General features: G+C 37.7%; 1 protein-coding gene across 4 annotated transcripts in view; it reads right to left on the bottom strand.

Annotated features, from left to right (window-relative positions):
• The window catches only part of CRPPA (CDP-L-ribitol pyrophosphorylase A), a 468,932-nt gene that overhangs the window by 215,905 nt on the left and 237,432 nt on the right, over window positions 1–15,595 (bottom strand). The window contains exon 12 of one of the 4 annotated variants that reach the window (XM_070369768.1): window positions 8,425–8,554. The exons of the other annotated variants lie outside the window; for them this stretch is intronic. Coding sequence (XP_070225869.1) covers window positions 8,546–8,554 — 9 coding nt within the window. The 3' untranslated portion in view covers window positions 8,425–8,545. Of the gene's footprint in view, window positions 1–8,424; window positions 8,555–15,595 lie in introns of those variants that run through there. 4 annotated transcript variants of the gene reach the window in all.

The raw sequence follows: 15,595 nt of genomic DNA, 5'->3' as shown, positions 1-15,595 counted from the left end.
AGTAAGCTACAAATGATCCCTAGAAGCAAAGTTAAGCAGATAATGAAGGTGAATGCTATTACAGAAACAGTGTTCTGGCTCCCTAGCGCTCTCTGGAATGTACGCCCACTAAGCCAACTCTCAGTGAAACACAGCAAGCACCTAAGAACAATTCTTTCTGGAACCAAGTATTTCCATAGAGACTTTGTTTGCTTGTTTTAACAGGGTTAATTTTTAACCTAACTTCAACTTTTATTCTGTTTCTTTGCAAACTTCAGTTTTTCAAATACAGCCCCACCTGCAGCTGATCAAGGCAGCCCAGCTCAGGAAACTATCTATCTAGGTCTCAGTGATGCCACAGCCACTGTCAGATGCAATTGCACTGAGAGGGACACTTCTCAGAAGTGCAGAGAATGGCCTCAGCTGAGGAGTAGTCGTCAAAGTTGCTCAGTTGTGCCTGACTCTTTGCAACCCCATGGTCTATATGGTCCATGGAATTCTCCAGGCCAGAATACTGGAGTCGGTAGCTGTTCCCTTCTCCAGGAGATCTTCCCAACCCAGGGATCGAACCCAGGTCTCCCGCATTGTGGGCAGATTCTCTACCAGCCGAGCCACAAGGGAAGCTCAGCTTACCCCATTTAAAATGATGCAGACCAAGTCCTGGGAAGTCTTTAACTTCATTCCAGACAGGAGTTAGGACTGAGAAAGTACAGTGATACTGAGACGGGAAGGGGCCAGGGCACAACCTTTAAAAGAATGGCACTGCTGTTGAGGATGCAACATAAACTGGTTAGAAATAACTAGGTCCAAGATGGAAGAGCACTGCCTTCCACTAGACCTTGACCTCCTTATACACTCTTTGTAATATACTGGCATATGCTAAATGACACACCAGTGCCATGTCACCAATGCCACGACAGTTCCAAGTGTTAGTCACTCAGTTGTGTCTGACTCTTTGTTCTGTCCATGGAATTCTCCGAGCAAAAATAACTGGAGTGGGTAGCCATTCTCTTCTCCAGGGAATCTTCCCAACCCAGGGATCAAACATGGGTCTACTGCATTGCAGACAGATTCTTTACCATCTGAACCATCTGAGCCACCAGGGAAGTTTATGACAGTTCCAAAACTGACCATAAAAAGACAAAAAGTGGGTGGTGGCCCAATTCCTGGAAATCTCCTCTCCTTCACCCAAAATAGCTGGAATATTCCTCCCACTCATTAGCCTATATAATTAACCACCCCTATAAAAACTGACTACCCCATACCCTGGGGCCTCTTGTGCCTCTCTTGCCTTCTGAGATGACCCACAATCTCTCTTTGGAGTATCTCCCTGAATAATCATTCTTTCACTTTACTATGGCTCACTCTTGAATTCCTTCCTGCACAAAGCCAAGGACCAAGATTTGACGGCCATAACCTTGGACGTGACCTGGGAGGTGACCATTGTCTCATGTCCCACTTTTTTCCCTGCAACAATATAATAGAGTGAGGGCTCTACTATAAAAAGCTTCTTCCCTCCAGAGGACTTTTTTCTCAGGCAATGTCTTCGGGCTCTGCTCTGCATGCCCCCTCCTACCCTTGCACATCCATTCTTGTCATTCCATGGATACAGACTATTCACTTGGCCTGCATAGCTTGCTCTTCACTCCTCTGTAAAAACTAAAGATGAAGTCTGGTCCTGGGTTTCCAAGACACCCAAGCAAGGATTCCTTTGGTTCATATGCCATTCTCAAGGAAAGACCTGCCAAGCTTCGTGGTCTGCAACATTTCATCCCTAAACAGTCAAGAAGTGAAGGCTGGAGCATAGAGTAACCTGAACAAGAATATCAACTACTTAATCAGAAGTCCACTGAATGTTAATAATTTAACATTTTGGACAGCGTGTATGGAATTTTTTTTTTTTTTAATTTAAGAATCTCTTCTACAAAAGTCTCACTGAGTAGGTGAACACTATGGTGCATCTGAAGTCCAAATCCAGTTCAGCTACTTATTAGCTTATGGTATAGGGGAGTTAAAGTCTGTGGGCCTGGGATTTCTCACCAGTGTATGGTGGAACTAGTACCACAAACATCACGAGACTCTTCTGAAGTTTCAACAAGAGTGTATATGAATGTGCCTAGCACATGCAGTGCTTAGAAAGTATAACCCTCTTTCCATACTACCTGAATGGTTAATTTTAACAAATGCCCTTCGTTTTGCAGATTTGATTACATAGACACGGACAGTAGAAACTAAAAAAAAAATATATATATATATATAAAGAGAGTTCATGGAGTTATTTTAGGCTGAGAAAAGAAATGCTGTAGGTACAATCAATATAAAAGCAGAGGTATTTTCCAAAAGAACATGAAAGACTGAATTTTAAAAATGCAGAGTCTCAAACCTGAACATTTGCAAAGAATTCTAGAAGTCAGTCATAGTTAAAAAAAAAAAAAAAAGAGTTATCTTTACTGATCACGGAAGAAGATCTGTTCCTATCACATCAAACTTTCTGGTGACAGGAAAGCAGACATCACTCAGTTTCACCTTCTGGGAACAGCAAAGACAGTGATCACAGAGATGACTCAGAGCTTTGCTGCCATCTTCACAGTAACAAGTCTCTTCATAACCTAATGATACATGTTATTTTAAGACACAAAGTATGCCAACCCTGCTAAGTACTCAAATGCTGACAGTCATGTTTTAGTGAAAGACAATAGCACTTTGTTCATCTGATAACTGTTGGGAAAACCCCTTAAAAAAAAGCAAAATCCTACCCAGGTCGAACAGAATAAGGTAAACATGATCAATGTGACACGCCCACATCATGAATACACCACTGTGAATCCGAGGACAATTTCAGGTACAGAAAGGAAAACCTAGTTATGAAACCGGATCACACACCTGAGAAGAGCAGACGCTACTGGCAGGGCAGTGGATGGGGACCAGGCAGGAGGCTGGTGCAGCGGCAGCAGGCTTCCCGCTGGGCACTACAGTTTAAGTTTAAAACCATGAGAATTCGCTTTTTCTCAAAAAAAATCAAAATGTAAACACAAATCTACAAACCTTGGCATCATCTCATATGCAAAAAAACTGAGCCTTCAATTCAGCTTAGTCATCTCCTTCATTCCTTTAGATGTCAAACTTTCTAGTTTCTACTGTAAAATTAGGGGCTTTTTTCTTTTGAATTTTGTACAGTATAAAGTTATGAGAACTGCAGAACTCTTGGCACATAAAGACAGTGTACAAATCTCTGTACTAAGAGATGATAAAATTCTAGCACGACTTCTAGCAGGAAAAAAAAAAAAAACACTGCCAGTAGAACATACCATTGTTACAGTCAATACAAGGGGATAAGCCCCCATCTCCTTAACCCTTCCCCACTTCCTCATTCTCCCTTTAAAAGGCCGAGTTACCTAAACACAAATTGATTGGAACTCATTTGCTCCTCCTAGTATTCAGTCAGTAGTTACCGAAAAAAATCTGTTTTCATAGCTTAAGCTAGTGTCTGGCATTTTTAAAAAAATCTTTGACAGCAGTGCCTTTGATATGTATAAAGAATATGTCCAAAGACCCTAATTAATTCTTACAACCTTGTTTAGCATCATAGCACAAAATTGTCCCAGTTAAATGAATTAGAATAAAAGAAGTAAAATATTTAATTGATGCCCTTAAGTCTTCCAACAATTCTATAAACACACATACACCAGTTGAGTCTAAGTTGGAAACCTTCAGAATGAGCCAAGAAAAACAAAGAAAACATTAAACCTGTAAACACACACTAAAATTATTTTTGTATCACCATTAAAATAAAATTCAATTTCCATGGAGAATTTGTGTTGTTTGTTTTTCCACTATTTGTATTGTTTTTGCTTTTATATTATTTGTACTTGTTTCCTGAGTATATACTCAGAACATGAAGTTTTTAAACTTCAGGAAAGGTTTTTTTCTTACCTTGTGTCTTTGCACTGACTAGAGAATTCATTAATGTAGATCCATTAATGGTGTTTCTGGTATCCAGATTTTGTTAGTTTCACAATCTAACAAACAATCAGACATTTCACCCTAATTTATTCTAAAACCATCACCTTAAGATTTCTCAATTCCAAAAGAAATGCCTTTCCTTCTGTGGGCATTGCTACTTTTCTACAAATTTCTGCTACCTCAGATGAGTTCCTGTGCAAGGAGCAAACTGCTATGCTTTAGTACTTAATAAGGGGCATATTTCTCATCATCATAGTTACTCAAATGAATGCCTCTGCATAACTACAAACTGTTAAGGGTTAAGGATGTTGAAAAGCATTCTCTCACACTAGAAATTGGAAACGTTACATATATATATATATATAATTTATAATTAAATTTAAATGTATATATAATTTATATATAAATATATATATAAACGTATATATTTACCTCAAGACCAGTGTTCAAACACAGGAATAGCTAAATTTGCAATAGATATCTAGAAATACTATGAACACAATCTGCATTAAATATTTTCTGCATGGCATTCATATCCTTACAAATTCAAAACACTTATGGAATTCAAGAACAATTTGAAGCCTAAAGATTCAATTAACAATGTAAGTTGATGCCTAATTCAATTTCTGCACACCATTAATCAAGATGCAGCTACCTTATATCTTAAGATGTCTTATAAGTCCATTAAAATTTTTCTGCAAAAATTTTGCAAAAGCAAAATCACAAGGTTTTTTCCAAAATGTAAATATCACATACATTTAAATGCCTAACATTGTGAAAGATTAATAAATTGGCATGTCATCAATTCCCTTAAGCAATAAAGCAGGTACCTAACAGACAATGACTGTTCACACAGCAGTGTGGTGAGAAAGCTTGCAGAAACCTGAAACAGAAACATCTAGAACATAGATATAAAAAGCCATTATTGCTTAACAGAGCACTTTATTGCTGAACTCTTTCAACTCAAAAGGAATTGCATTCTTGGTTTTTAATTTCTGCTTTTAATTGTACAAATGAACTTATTTACAAAACAGAAATAGAATCACAAATGTAAAATATAAACTTTAAGTTACCAGAGGGGAAAAGGATGGGAGGTGGATAAACTGGGAGGCTGAGATTGATACATACACATTACTATATATAAAATAGATAACTAATAAGAATCCACTGTCTATCACAAGGAACTCTACTCAATACTCTGTAATTGCTTATATGGGAAAAGAACCTAAAAAAGAGTGAATATATGTATTTGTATAACTGATTCACTTTGCTGTATAGCAGACACTAACACAACATTGTAAATCAACTAAACTCGAGTAAAAAATAAATTTTAAAAATCTCTTTTATATTTTTCTATACATTCGTATCTCAATATTTTTGAGCTACTTCTCACAATGGCCCACATTAAAAACTGTATTAGAACCTATTAGAACCTGGGTCTCCTGCATTGCAGGCAGATTCTGTACCAACTGAGCCACCAGGGAAACCCTTGGCTTAAACAGTAAATATTTCTCACAGTTTTGGAGGCTGCAAAGTCCAAGATCAAAATGCAGGTAGATCCAGTGTTTGGTGGGAATCCGCTTCCTGGTTTGAAGATTGCTATCTTTTTCTTCTGTCCTCTTGTGTTACAGAATATAAGGGCACTAATCCCATTTATGAGAGCTCTACCCTCATGATCTACTACTTATCTATCTCTGAATACCATTACACTGTGTTGGGATTTCAACATATGATTTAGCAGGGACACAAACACTAAGTCCATAACATGAACAGTTAATAATCTATCATTTGGACCTGTCCAGCATCTGTTTCTCATGTTGTGGGGGAACTGTTACCACAATTTTCTTTAGGGAATGCATGCAACCCTAGTTTGGGTGAGCTAACCTGGCATCAAAGGTGAGCAACTTAATTCTTAACTCTATGGTTAACAGAATGAACATTCACATGTGCCAAAGGAATTGCATCAGAAAATAAAGACATGTTTTACAAATGAGCTTGATAAAAATAAGAGCCAAGACTTTTAGTGAAAAAACTGGGATACAGACATTTTCTTTCCATGGAGTTTACTAAACTTATAGAATATAGAACTACAACAGCTGGTGCTTATGTTTTATACTATTCAGAAAACCACGTGAGAATAAAGACTTAAATTATTGGGTATATACTGAACTGGAGAAGAGACAGCCAAGAAAGAGAAAGAGACAATGCCCCTTTGAGCATCTGGGGTCCTATAAAACATAAAGCTGGGATCTTGGGTTTTCAGCTATATTGTTAAATCGGAATTGTGCTATTTTCTGACATTTGCAATTAAAATTTCCCAACTGATAGGCCAATTAGTTTCCCAATTAATTCAACTGGCTTAAAAATTCCTGGTGTCTAAATCTCCCTCCAGTAAATTTAGTTGAAACTGACATAAATGCTACATTTTTTTTAAGTTTTGAAATGATCATAAAATTTGTTCAGGAATCAAAATACTGAAATCTATACATTAACATAAAACTACATAAAGTAGATTTGCACACATTTATTAAGACAGCATATCTGTCTTAATAAGCAGAGACATTACTCTGTCAACAAAGGTTGGTCTAGTCAAGGCTATGGTTTTTCCTGTGGTCATGTATGGATGTGCGAGTTGGACTATAAAGAAAGCTGAGCGCCAAAGAATTGATGCTTTTGAACTGTGGTGTTGGAGAAGACTCTTGAGAGTCCCTTGGACTGCAAGGAGATCCAACGAGTCCATTCTAAAGGAGATCAATCCTGGGTGTTCACTGGAAGGACTGATGAAGCTGAAACTCCAATACTTTGGCCACCTCATACGAAGAGCTGAATCATTTGACTCTGATACTGGGAAAGATTGAGGGCAGGAGGAGAAGGGGACAACAGAGGATGAGATGGTTGAATGGCATCACCGACTCAATGGACATGAGTTTGGGTGAACTCCGGGAGTTGAGGATGGACAGGGAGGCCTGGCATTCTGCGGTGCATTGGGTCGCAAAGAGTCAGACACAACTGAGCGACTGAACTGAACTGATTAATAGATAATATATGTCAGAGACAAAAAAAATCACTATTTTCAAATTTTCAACATAACTAAAAAAACTGACAGAATCAATTCACATATTTCTGTTATATAACAAACTATGGCAAGTGTACATTTCCTTTCTAGCTCATCAAAAATTCTCAATTTATTTACCTAAGTTACAACTTTATAATTTACAAAGATTTCATAGTCTATATTTTCCTTTATCAAATAAAAATCTTAATGAATTTGGTATTCTGACTAAAAACGTTCATGTTTCCCATCTAAAATAAAAGTACTGGACATTATTCAAGACATTTGAATTGAGACAAAGGGGAATCTAAATCAAATTCATATCCAAATAATATAAACCAACTGAAACTCTGATCAAGAAGGCTAGAAACTAGCAGTGATTTAGCCACCATATCTGAGTCAAACTTTGGATGCTTGATGAGGCAATTACAGAATTCTAAAATTTCCATTTAAGCACTTAGAGTTAAATAAAATGTCCTGGAGAGAAAAATTCCCTGTCTTTCTTCAGTTCAGTTCAGTTCAGTTCAGTTCAGTCGTTCAGTCATGTCCGACTCTTTGAGACCCCATGAATCGCAGCACGCCAGGCCTCCCTGTCCATCACCAACTCCTGGAGTTCACCCAAACTCATGTCCATCGAGTCGGTGATGCCATCCAGCCATCTCATCCTCTGTCATCCCCTTCTCCTCCTGCCCCCAATCCCTCCCAGCATCAGGGTCTTTTCCAATGAGTCAACTCTTCGCATGAGGTGGCCAAAGTATTGGAGTTTCAGCTATAGCATCATTCCTTCCAAAGAAATCCCAGGGCTGATCTCCTTCAGAATGGACTGGCTGGATCTCCTTGCAGTCCAAGGGACTCTCAAGAGTCTTCTCCAACACCACAGTTCAAAAGCATCAATTCTTCGGCACTCAGCTTTCTTCACAGTCCAACTCTCACATCCATACATGACCAGTGGAAAAACCATAGCCTTGACTAGACGGACCTTTTTTGGCAAAGTAATGTCTCTGCTTTTGAATACGCTATCTAGGTTGGTCATAACTTTCCTTCCAAGGAGTAAGCGTCTTTTAATTTCATGGCTGCAGTCACCATCTGCAGGGATTTTGGAGCCCAAAAAAATAAAGTCTGACACCATTTCCACTGTTTCCCCATCTATTTCCCATGAAGTGATGGGACCAGATGCCATGATCTTCGTTTTCTGAATGTTGAGCTTTAAGCCAACTTTTTCAGTCTCCTCCTTCACTTTCATTAAGAGGCTTTTTAGTTCCTCTTCACTTTCTGCCATAAGGGTGGTGTCGTGTGCATATCTGAGGTTATTGATATTTCTCCCGGCAATCTTGATTCCAGCTTGTGCTTCTTCCAGCCCAGGGTTTCTCATGATGTACTCTGCATATAAGTTAAATAAGCAGGGTGACAATATATAGCCTTTACATACTCCTTTTCCTTTTTGGAACCAGTCTGTTGTTCCATGTCCAGTTCTAACTGTTGCTTCCTGACCTGCATATAGGTTTCTCAAGAGGCAGGTCAAGTGGTCTGGTATTCCCATCTCTTTTAGAACTATAGAAGCTATAGTAGTAGAAACAAATATATTAATTTCTTTCAGTTTTCTAAAACATTTTTAAAAATTATAACTTGGTAAGCTTTTTGCTATTTTACTGATTTTTTTTTTTTAACATCAGGAAATTTACTATTCTTAATGGTGTAGACAAGAAAGCTCTCCCTCGTTTTACCATAGCACATACGTTTTTAAATGAAGTTCCAAAGATACACTAGCTGAAAAGATATGTAATCTCCAGTGTAATATATAAGGTTTTAGAAGTACAGGCTTTCACAGAATCAGCCTTGCTGGTAGCAAAAGGCATGGGTAGCTGTTTTTCATTACTTACTTTCATGAATTCACCACAAGGGCCACATTTGCTATTGCTAAGCTAACCATTGGGAAACATACCTTTGGAAATAATTAAGCTCTAAAAACCTGAAGTTATGCATTTATAACATCCAATTAACTTGCTGTAGTTTCTTCAGTAAAACCTCTCCCTGAGGGGGAAGGTCAGGTCTCAGCCATCATCTGACTTTCTCAAGATGCTTTACAAAGGCCCCTGCACACACTTAAAAACAAAGACAAGGTCTTATAACACTCAGCAAAAATCTGAGGAAAGGTAGGAAACGTTCCGGAAAAGGAAATGGCAACCCACTCCAGTATTCTTGCCTGGAGAATCCCATGGACAGAAAAGCCTTGAGGGTTACAATCTGGGGGGTTGCAAAGAGTCAGGTATGACTGAAGTGACTGATCACACACGCAGGAAATGTTCACTTGTGATTTACTTAACTTGAGAAAGCATATTTGTAAAGAAAACTCATGTTCTTGTGACAGTGTGGCAAAGCTAGATGATCCTTTAGTTTATGAGAAAAACAGTAACTACAAAGTAAGAAAATAACAGGGGTTTTTTAAATTATACTGACCAGGTCATTTGTTGAAAACTATTAAGCCTCTTCCCAGTCATTTACCTGGTTATTTTTAGGGTAAGTACAAGCCTTCATTATTGAAATTGCTATCAAGTTTCAGAAATGTTTGCCATTGTGTGTTTTAACTGTTACTCTATGATCAGTATGTATTTTTTTTAATTTTTGTAACATTTCCATCTAAAAAAATTAGATTTAGGGATCATGTGTATTCTTTCACGGGTCAGACCTGAGAATTCAATAACTAGATTTTTAGCAATTTCCTATCCAGGTTTTTAGCCTATTTCTTCTCATGAAGGTCAAAAAAGCCTAATAATGTTGTGTTACTGCTGGACTTTTCTTAACAGAGAAGAGACCACCCGTCTTGAAGAGCTTAAATCCTTTAATCGCATCAAAACATCTTAAATATGAAGTCAAAAACTTAATGCAGGGATAAGAGGATTAAGATGGTGAAGTATATGGCACAATCATTGTAAACCCTAGTGTGTGTGTGTGTGTGTGTGTGTGTATATACTGAGCAAAACTTAACTATTCCTATTTAAAATTCAAAACTAAACATATTAAGTCAAAATCAAAGATATCTAACCATGATGTATGGCAGAAACCAATACAACATTGTAAAGCAACTATCCTCCAATTAAAAATAATTTAAAAAAAGAAAAAAACCTAGGCATTAAAAAAAAAAAAAAAAGTATCTATGTAGCAGGCAAGCAAGAAATGGCCTGACTTTTCACATGAAAGTAACTTGAAATATATAGCATAATATAGATGCATTAGAAAACCACAAATCTCTACATTTATACATTTAAATCATTTTACCTATAACTTGGTATTTAGTTAAATACAGCTGATCTTTTCCAAGCAGTATATTCTCACTAGAGAATCAATTTTTTTAATTGACTTTATTAGCAAGAATAGAGCATAAGGTTGGCTCAAACCTATAAACTAAATATAAGGACATATCAGTAACTGCTATATAAATTACTTTAGTGGTCTCTGTTTTAATACATTCCAAATCGCCCCAATTTCAACTTGCAAGCCTATGAATAGAAATTAAATTTCCTTTCTTTGAATATTTTTAATGAAAAAGCCTTTATGGTAAACAATAAAAAAGTAAAGCATGTTTCCTATAATAAACATTAAATTTTTGTGTTCCTGAATCCTCTTCTAAAAAGCTTATCTGTGGCGTAGTTATGAAACATTATGATTCAGAAGCTTTTAGGCCACAGGTACACATGGAGAATCGTATTTTTATAAAGGAAGTAGAGTAAAAATGCAAAAGATTAAAATATATTTTTTTAGCTGAAAAAAATGGTAAATCATCTGTGGTACTACTGAACACTCTTTCCTTATATTCTTGCTGATGCAGAATTTCAGCACAGTACAGTGATTAGAAACATGCAAAATATAAACAATGGCCAGAGCCTAATAATCATCATGAATGATGTCTTTGTAAAACATCTGTGTTTTTTCTGTCCATTAAAATGCAGATCCCAAAGAGTGACTGTAGATATGTTTGTTATTAAACCAACTCATCTAATAGCATTACTATATAATTGCCATTATGCACTCAGTAAGAGAAAGTTGAAGCTTAATTAAAATATATTTCCTTACCAGTTGTCAAAGGTGAATAATGAGATGGATGGAAAACTAATAAACTTCACTGTTTTCCATACACAAATCTTTATGCCAAACATTACTCATATCTTCCTGTCAATGGAGAAGGTCTCTCTGTATTTCCTTAGTGATCATAATAAATAAGGTTGATAGGATTCTCAGAGACAATAAACACACGTTTATTTACAAACTATTGTAAATTTACAAACTGTTATCTTTGCTAAATCCTGATGGTTTAGGGCAGAAAATAAGGAATTTACATAAAACTAACTCTCATTCCTGGAACACTGTCCTTGGGTAGTTCCAGATTTTGGAACTGTTACCCTTAATCTAAATGGCATGCAATATCTAATAGTCAATAAGCCCCTAATATTTCTAAGTATTCCGATTTATTGCCATTGGCTTAGAATTTTAAATCTTAATTATCTTGACTTTCCATTTCTTCTTTCTCGTTTCCCTTCCCACCCTGCTTGATGTTTCCAAGACCCCTAGCATGCACATCGTGTTCTCTACTTGATTCAGTTAAACATTTCAATTTTAGAGTTCTTTGCACAGCTGCTTCTGCAGTTTGGATAATTAGTGTTCCATAAAATGAAAATAAACAGAGAAAGATACCTCCCTCCCTCTAATGTTCTTTAAAGAAATTCTACATAAAAACTGCTGTGATATATATATATATATATATACACATACATACGTATATCAGTGACCACTATCTACTGGTTTCCATGCCCTGTGTTGTCACCTCATCTGCCTGTGGGCAAAATCTTGTCATTTGCTTCCAATGAACAGAATACAAGGAAAACTGGCAGGATGTCTCTTGGCGATAATGTTACAGAAGACTGTGACCGCGGTCTTGATTCTCTGACTGCTCTGCTATTGTAAAATGCTCTGTGAACAGGCCCCCATGACAAGGAATAGAGACAGGCCTTCAACCATGAGCTTGTGAAGAAGTGACACCTCAGTGCCATAGCACAGAGAAACTGATTCCTTCCAACAGCTAGCTAAGTGAGCTAGGAAGAGGATCATTCTCAGTGGAGCCCTGACAAAGGCGCTGACCCAGAGAACCACAGAGACTGTGAGATAATCTATGTAGTCTAAGCAACTAATTAAAGTGAAAGTTGCTCGGTCATGTCCGACTCTTTGCAACCCCATGGACTATACAGTCCATGGAATTCTCCACGCCAAAATACTGGAGTGGGTAGCCTTTCCCTTCTCCAGGGGATCTTCCCAACCCAGGGATTGAACCCAGGTCTCCCACATTAGGCAGATTCTTTACCAGCTGACCCACAAGGAAAGCCCTTAAGCAACTAATTTCTGGGGTAATTTGTTATGCAGTAACAGCCAGCTAATACACTGTGCAAAGGATTTACTTCATTAAGAATTTTCCATGGCCATTTTCATGCACAATGGTGCTTCTTTCATTCACAAAAATTAAGTGGAGATCTGCAGCAGAAGTTTGAATCTAATAATCCATTTCATTTAGATATATCTAAGTAAAATAGGTTACTGCTGCTCTCTCTAATGACTTGGCCAAGTAAGCTAACCAAACTCCTTGAAGATAGCTTCAGTTTTTCAAACGTGCAATTTTGAAAAGACATTATCTTTTATAACCTTATTTTCCCAAAGAATGACTAAAGCTAAACAATAAAAGCCAAAACAATTTTGAAAGTGAAGAATATTTAGTCTCATCAACACTCCCACATCAAAAAGCCTGATTGCTCTGAACAGGATATTACAGGTTTCTGGAAACAGATCTGGTGCTGCTTCTTTACTGTACATGCCATACGATTTGATGGCCTGGATAGACATGTGAGTTTTGCAAAGAATTCACAGTTGAAGTCCAAGTAATTTCTCACTTCAGGACTTCAGGGAATAGAGTTTTAAGCCTAATCTCTCCAAAGATTTTCATTAAAAAAACAAAACAAAACAAAACTGTGTTCAGCTACTTGATAGCACACACCTATTTGTTCTCCAAGTGATCACACAGACTTGAAACTCTGAGAACAGAAGAGCAAATGGGGCGCATCTGAGAGGGAAAGACTGATGTCAATTGTGTCCTACCAATTAAGGTCTTTCATAAAGGCATCTGAGAGCATTTGAACCTGTTTATATAGTTCTTAATGTTTCATTTGGAATTTCCTTAAAGTTATTACAAAGTGATTCATTGTCAAGAATGTTTTCTGGATGTCCTTTACAATAGATCCAAAACCTTCAAAACCCAGACAACAGAGAAAGAATAGGATTTCTTAACTCATCAAGTAGAGAGATCTGGCTTATGCCTTGGACACAAGATCAGTTTACACATCTTTATCTAATTTACCGTTTTGCCAAACAACTTTCACCATTTCACATCCTATTTTTGGAAGTTTATAAAAAGCTCCTCATAAGTCTTTTACAAATAATTTTTCTTTAAAAAACAAAAAATTACAGAACTGCTTTGGTAACTTTCTTCCCTTTTATGTGTCTCTCAGAGCTCTTGTTATTCTTGTAAGAGAAGCTGTTGTTGTAGTTGTTGGAAGAGAAGAAACAGTTGTATTCAGGAGCAGACAGAAGATACAATGAACGTGAAAAATGTTAATCACTCAGCCATGTCCAACTCTTTGTAAACCCATGGATCGTAGCTCTGCCCATGGAGTTCTCCAGGCAAGAATACTGCAGTGAGTTGCCATCCCCCTCTCCAGGGATCTTCCCAACCCAAGGATCAAACCTCTGTCTCCTGAATTGCTGGCAGGCTGTTTACCATCTGAGCCACCAGGGAAGCCCAGAAGATAGAGGGGCTCTCCTAGTTTACCCCTTGACCTCTCCAAGACTTGTTTTCTATAGGTCTGTCTGACGTAGTCCCTTCCCCCATCTTATGAAAATACCAAGCCAAATTAATGCTTCCCAAAGTCCAATTTCCCACTGTATCAAATGCAGTGGAATGCCAGTTCAAAGGAGAAGAAAGGAGACAGAAGATAATGAACAGACTAACATGGCACACACTCCCTTTCTTGCTAACATGCTTTACATTTCCTTAACCTTTCTCTGATGGATGTTAATTCCTTCCCTGTTACGGACTGAATCTTTGTGTCCCTCCCCCAGATTCATATGTTGAAATCTGAACTCCTTTATGAAGCTTTAGGAAGTGAGATGTTGGATTAACTCATTAGAGTCCTTGTCAATAGAACAGGGCTTTTAGAGGCCTCACCCTGTCCCTGCCATGTGAGCACCCAACAAGAAAATATCGCTTAGCCTCCAGGAAAGGAATCCTGAGAACTCAAACATGCTGGTGCCTTGATCTCAGACTTCCAGCCTCCAATCTGCAGTAGCAGCAGACAGACTAAGACATCACCTTTGTCATCTACTTCACTGAGGTATCTAACCAAAAAACAGAGAGAGAGAGAGAACAGTTCCCGCTCTAAACTAGAATAAAACATATGAACAATAATGAGTAAGCCTCAGTAAAATAAGGGAAATAATAGTATAGTGAAGCTTACAGTCTGCAGGGAGAGGACAGAAAACCCAGGCCCAGTTCCCGCGTTGCTCTGTGTCAGACTGAGAGATGGTCAACATATAACCTGATGCAGCCCGCACGCCTCTAGTGTGTCCACTTTCTCATCCAACAAAGGCTTTAATGCAGAAGTTCTGATTGCATTTGTAAAAGTGCATTTCACAAATGGAGAATCCAAAGCCTAGGAAGCTTACACATGTGTGCTAAGTCACTCAGTCGTGCCCAACCCTTTGCAACCCCATGCATGGGGTTCCAATCCTCTGTCCATGGGATTCTCCAGGCTAGAATACTGGAGTGAGTTTCCAGGCCCTCCTCCACTAGAAAGCTTATATCCTTTATTTAAGGTCTTATACCTAGTTTGTCAGTTAACGGGGAAGATACTAGTTCAGTTTAAGAAATAACCAGTTACAATAGCTTTTGGAAGCATTTTAACCATGAACCTGTGTCATCTCTAAAGCCCTGAGCATGTAAAATGCACAGATTTAATACAAAACTTCTACAGATAATAATTTTATAGACTTTGCCAAATTCTTATCATAAAAGTTCATACGCAAAATAGTACTTAAAAATGTATAACTGCAGTAGACACCATATGGAAAGCCTACATAGAGACAAATACCAAGCTCGTAAAGACAACTCATTAATGGTGCTCTGTCTGATTTCATTTCGATCCAAGACAAGACTCCACATGACATAGATGGGACTGATATTGCAAAGTCAAGCAATGCCTGTCCTAACCATAACCCAGTTTTCATTTCTGTGCAATAGTGACTGCAGAGTAAAAAACCAAACTACATTACCCCAGATTCTATAATATCTAAATGCTATAGGTACTGTTATGCATATGAAGAGACTTAGAATGTAAAAGTGGCACCAGAAACAAAGAGACTATATCTAGGAAACCCTTTTCATTTCCTGGATCGGCTACAGTAGAATTTCTACCCATGGTTCATCGCATATCATGTACCCAGAATCAGTAAAGGAAGGCATTTTTCTCAGCACAGTCCTACACTGTGGTTGAGCATGTCTGTCAA

This window comes from Bos mutus, chromosome 4, assembly GCF_027580195.1.
Source record: "Bos mutus isolate GX-2022 chromosome 4, NWIPB_WYAK_1.1, whole genome shotgun sequence".
Taxonomy (NCBI): domain Eukaryota; kingdom Metazoa; phylum Chordata; class Mammalia; order Artiodactyla; family Bovidae; genus Bos; species Bos mutus.
Note: the sequence above shows the minus strand (reverse complement) of the source record. Positions and strands in the feature narration are given on the sequence as shown.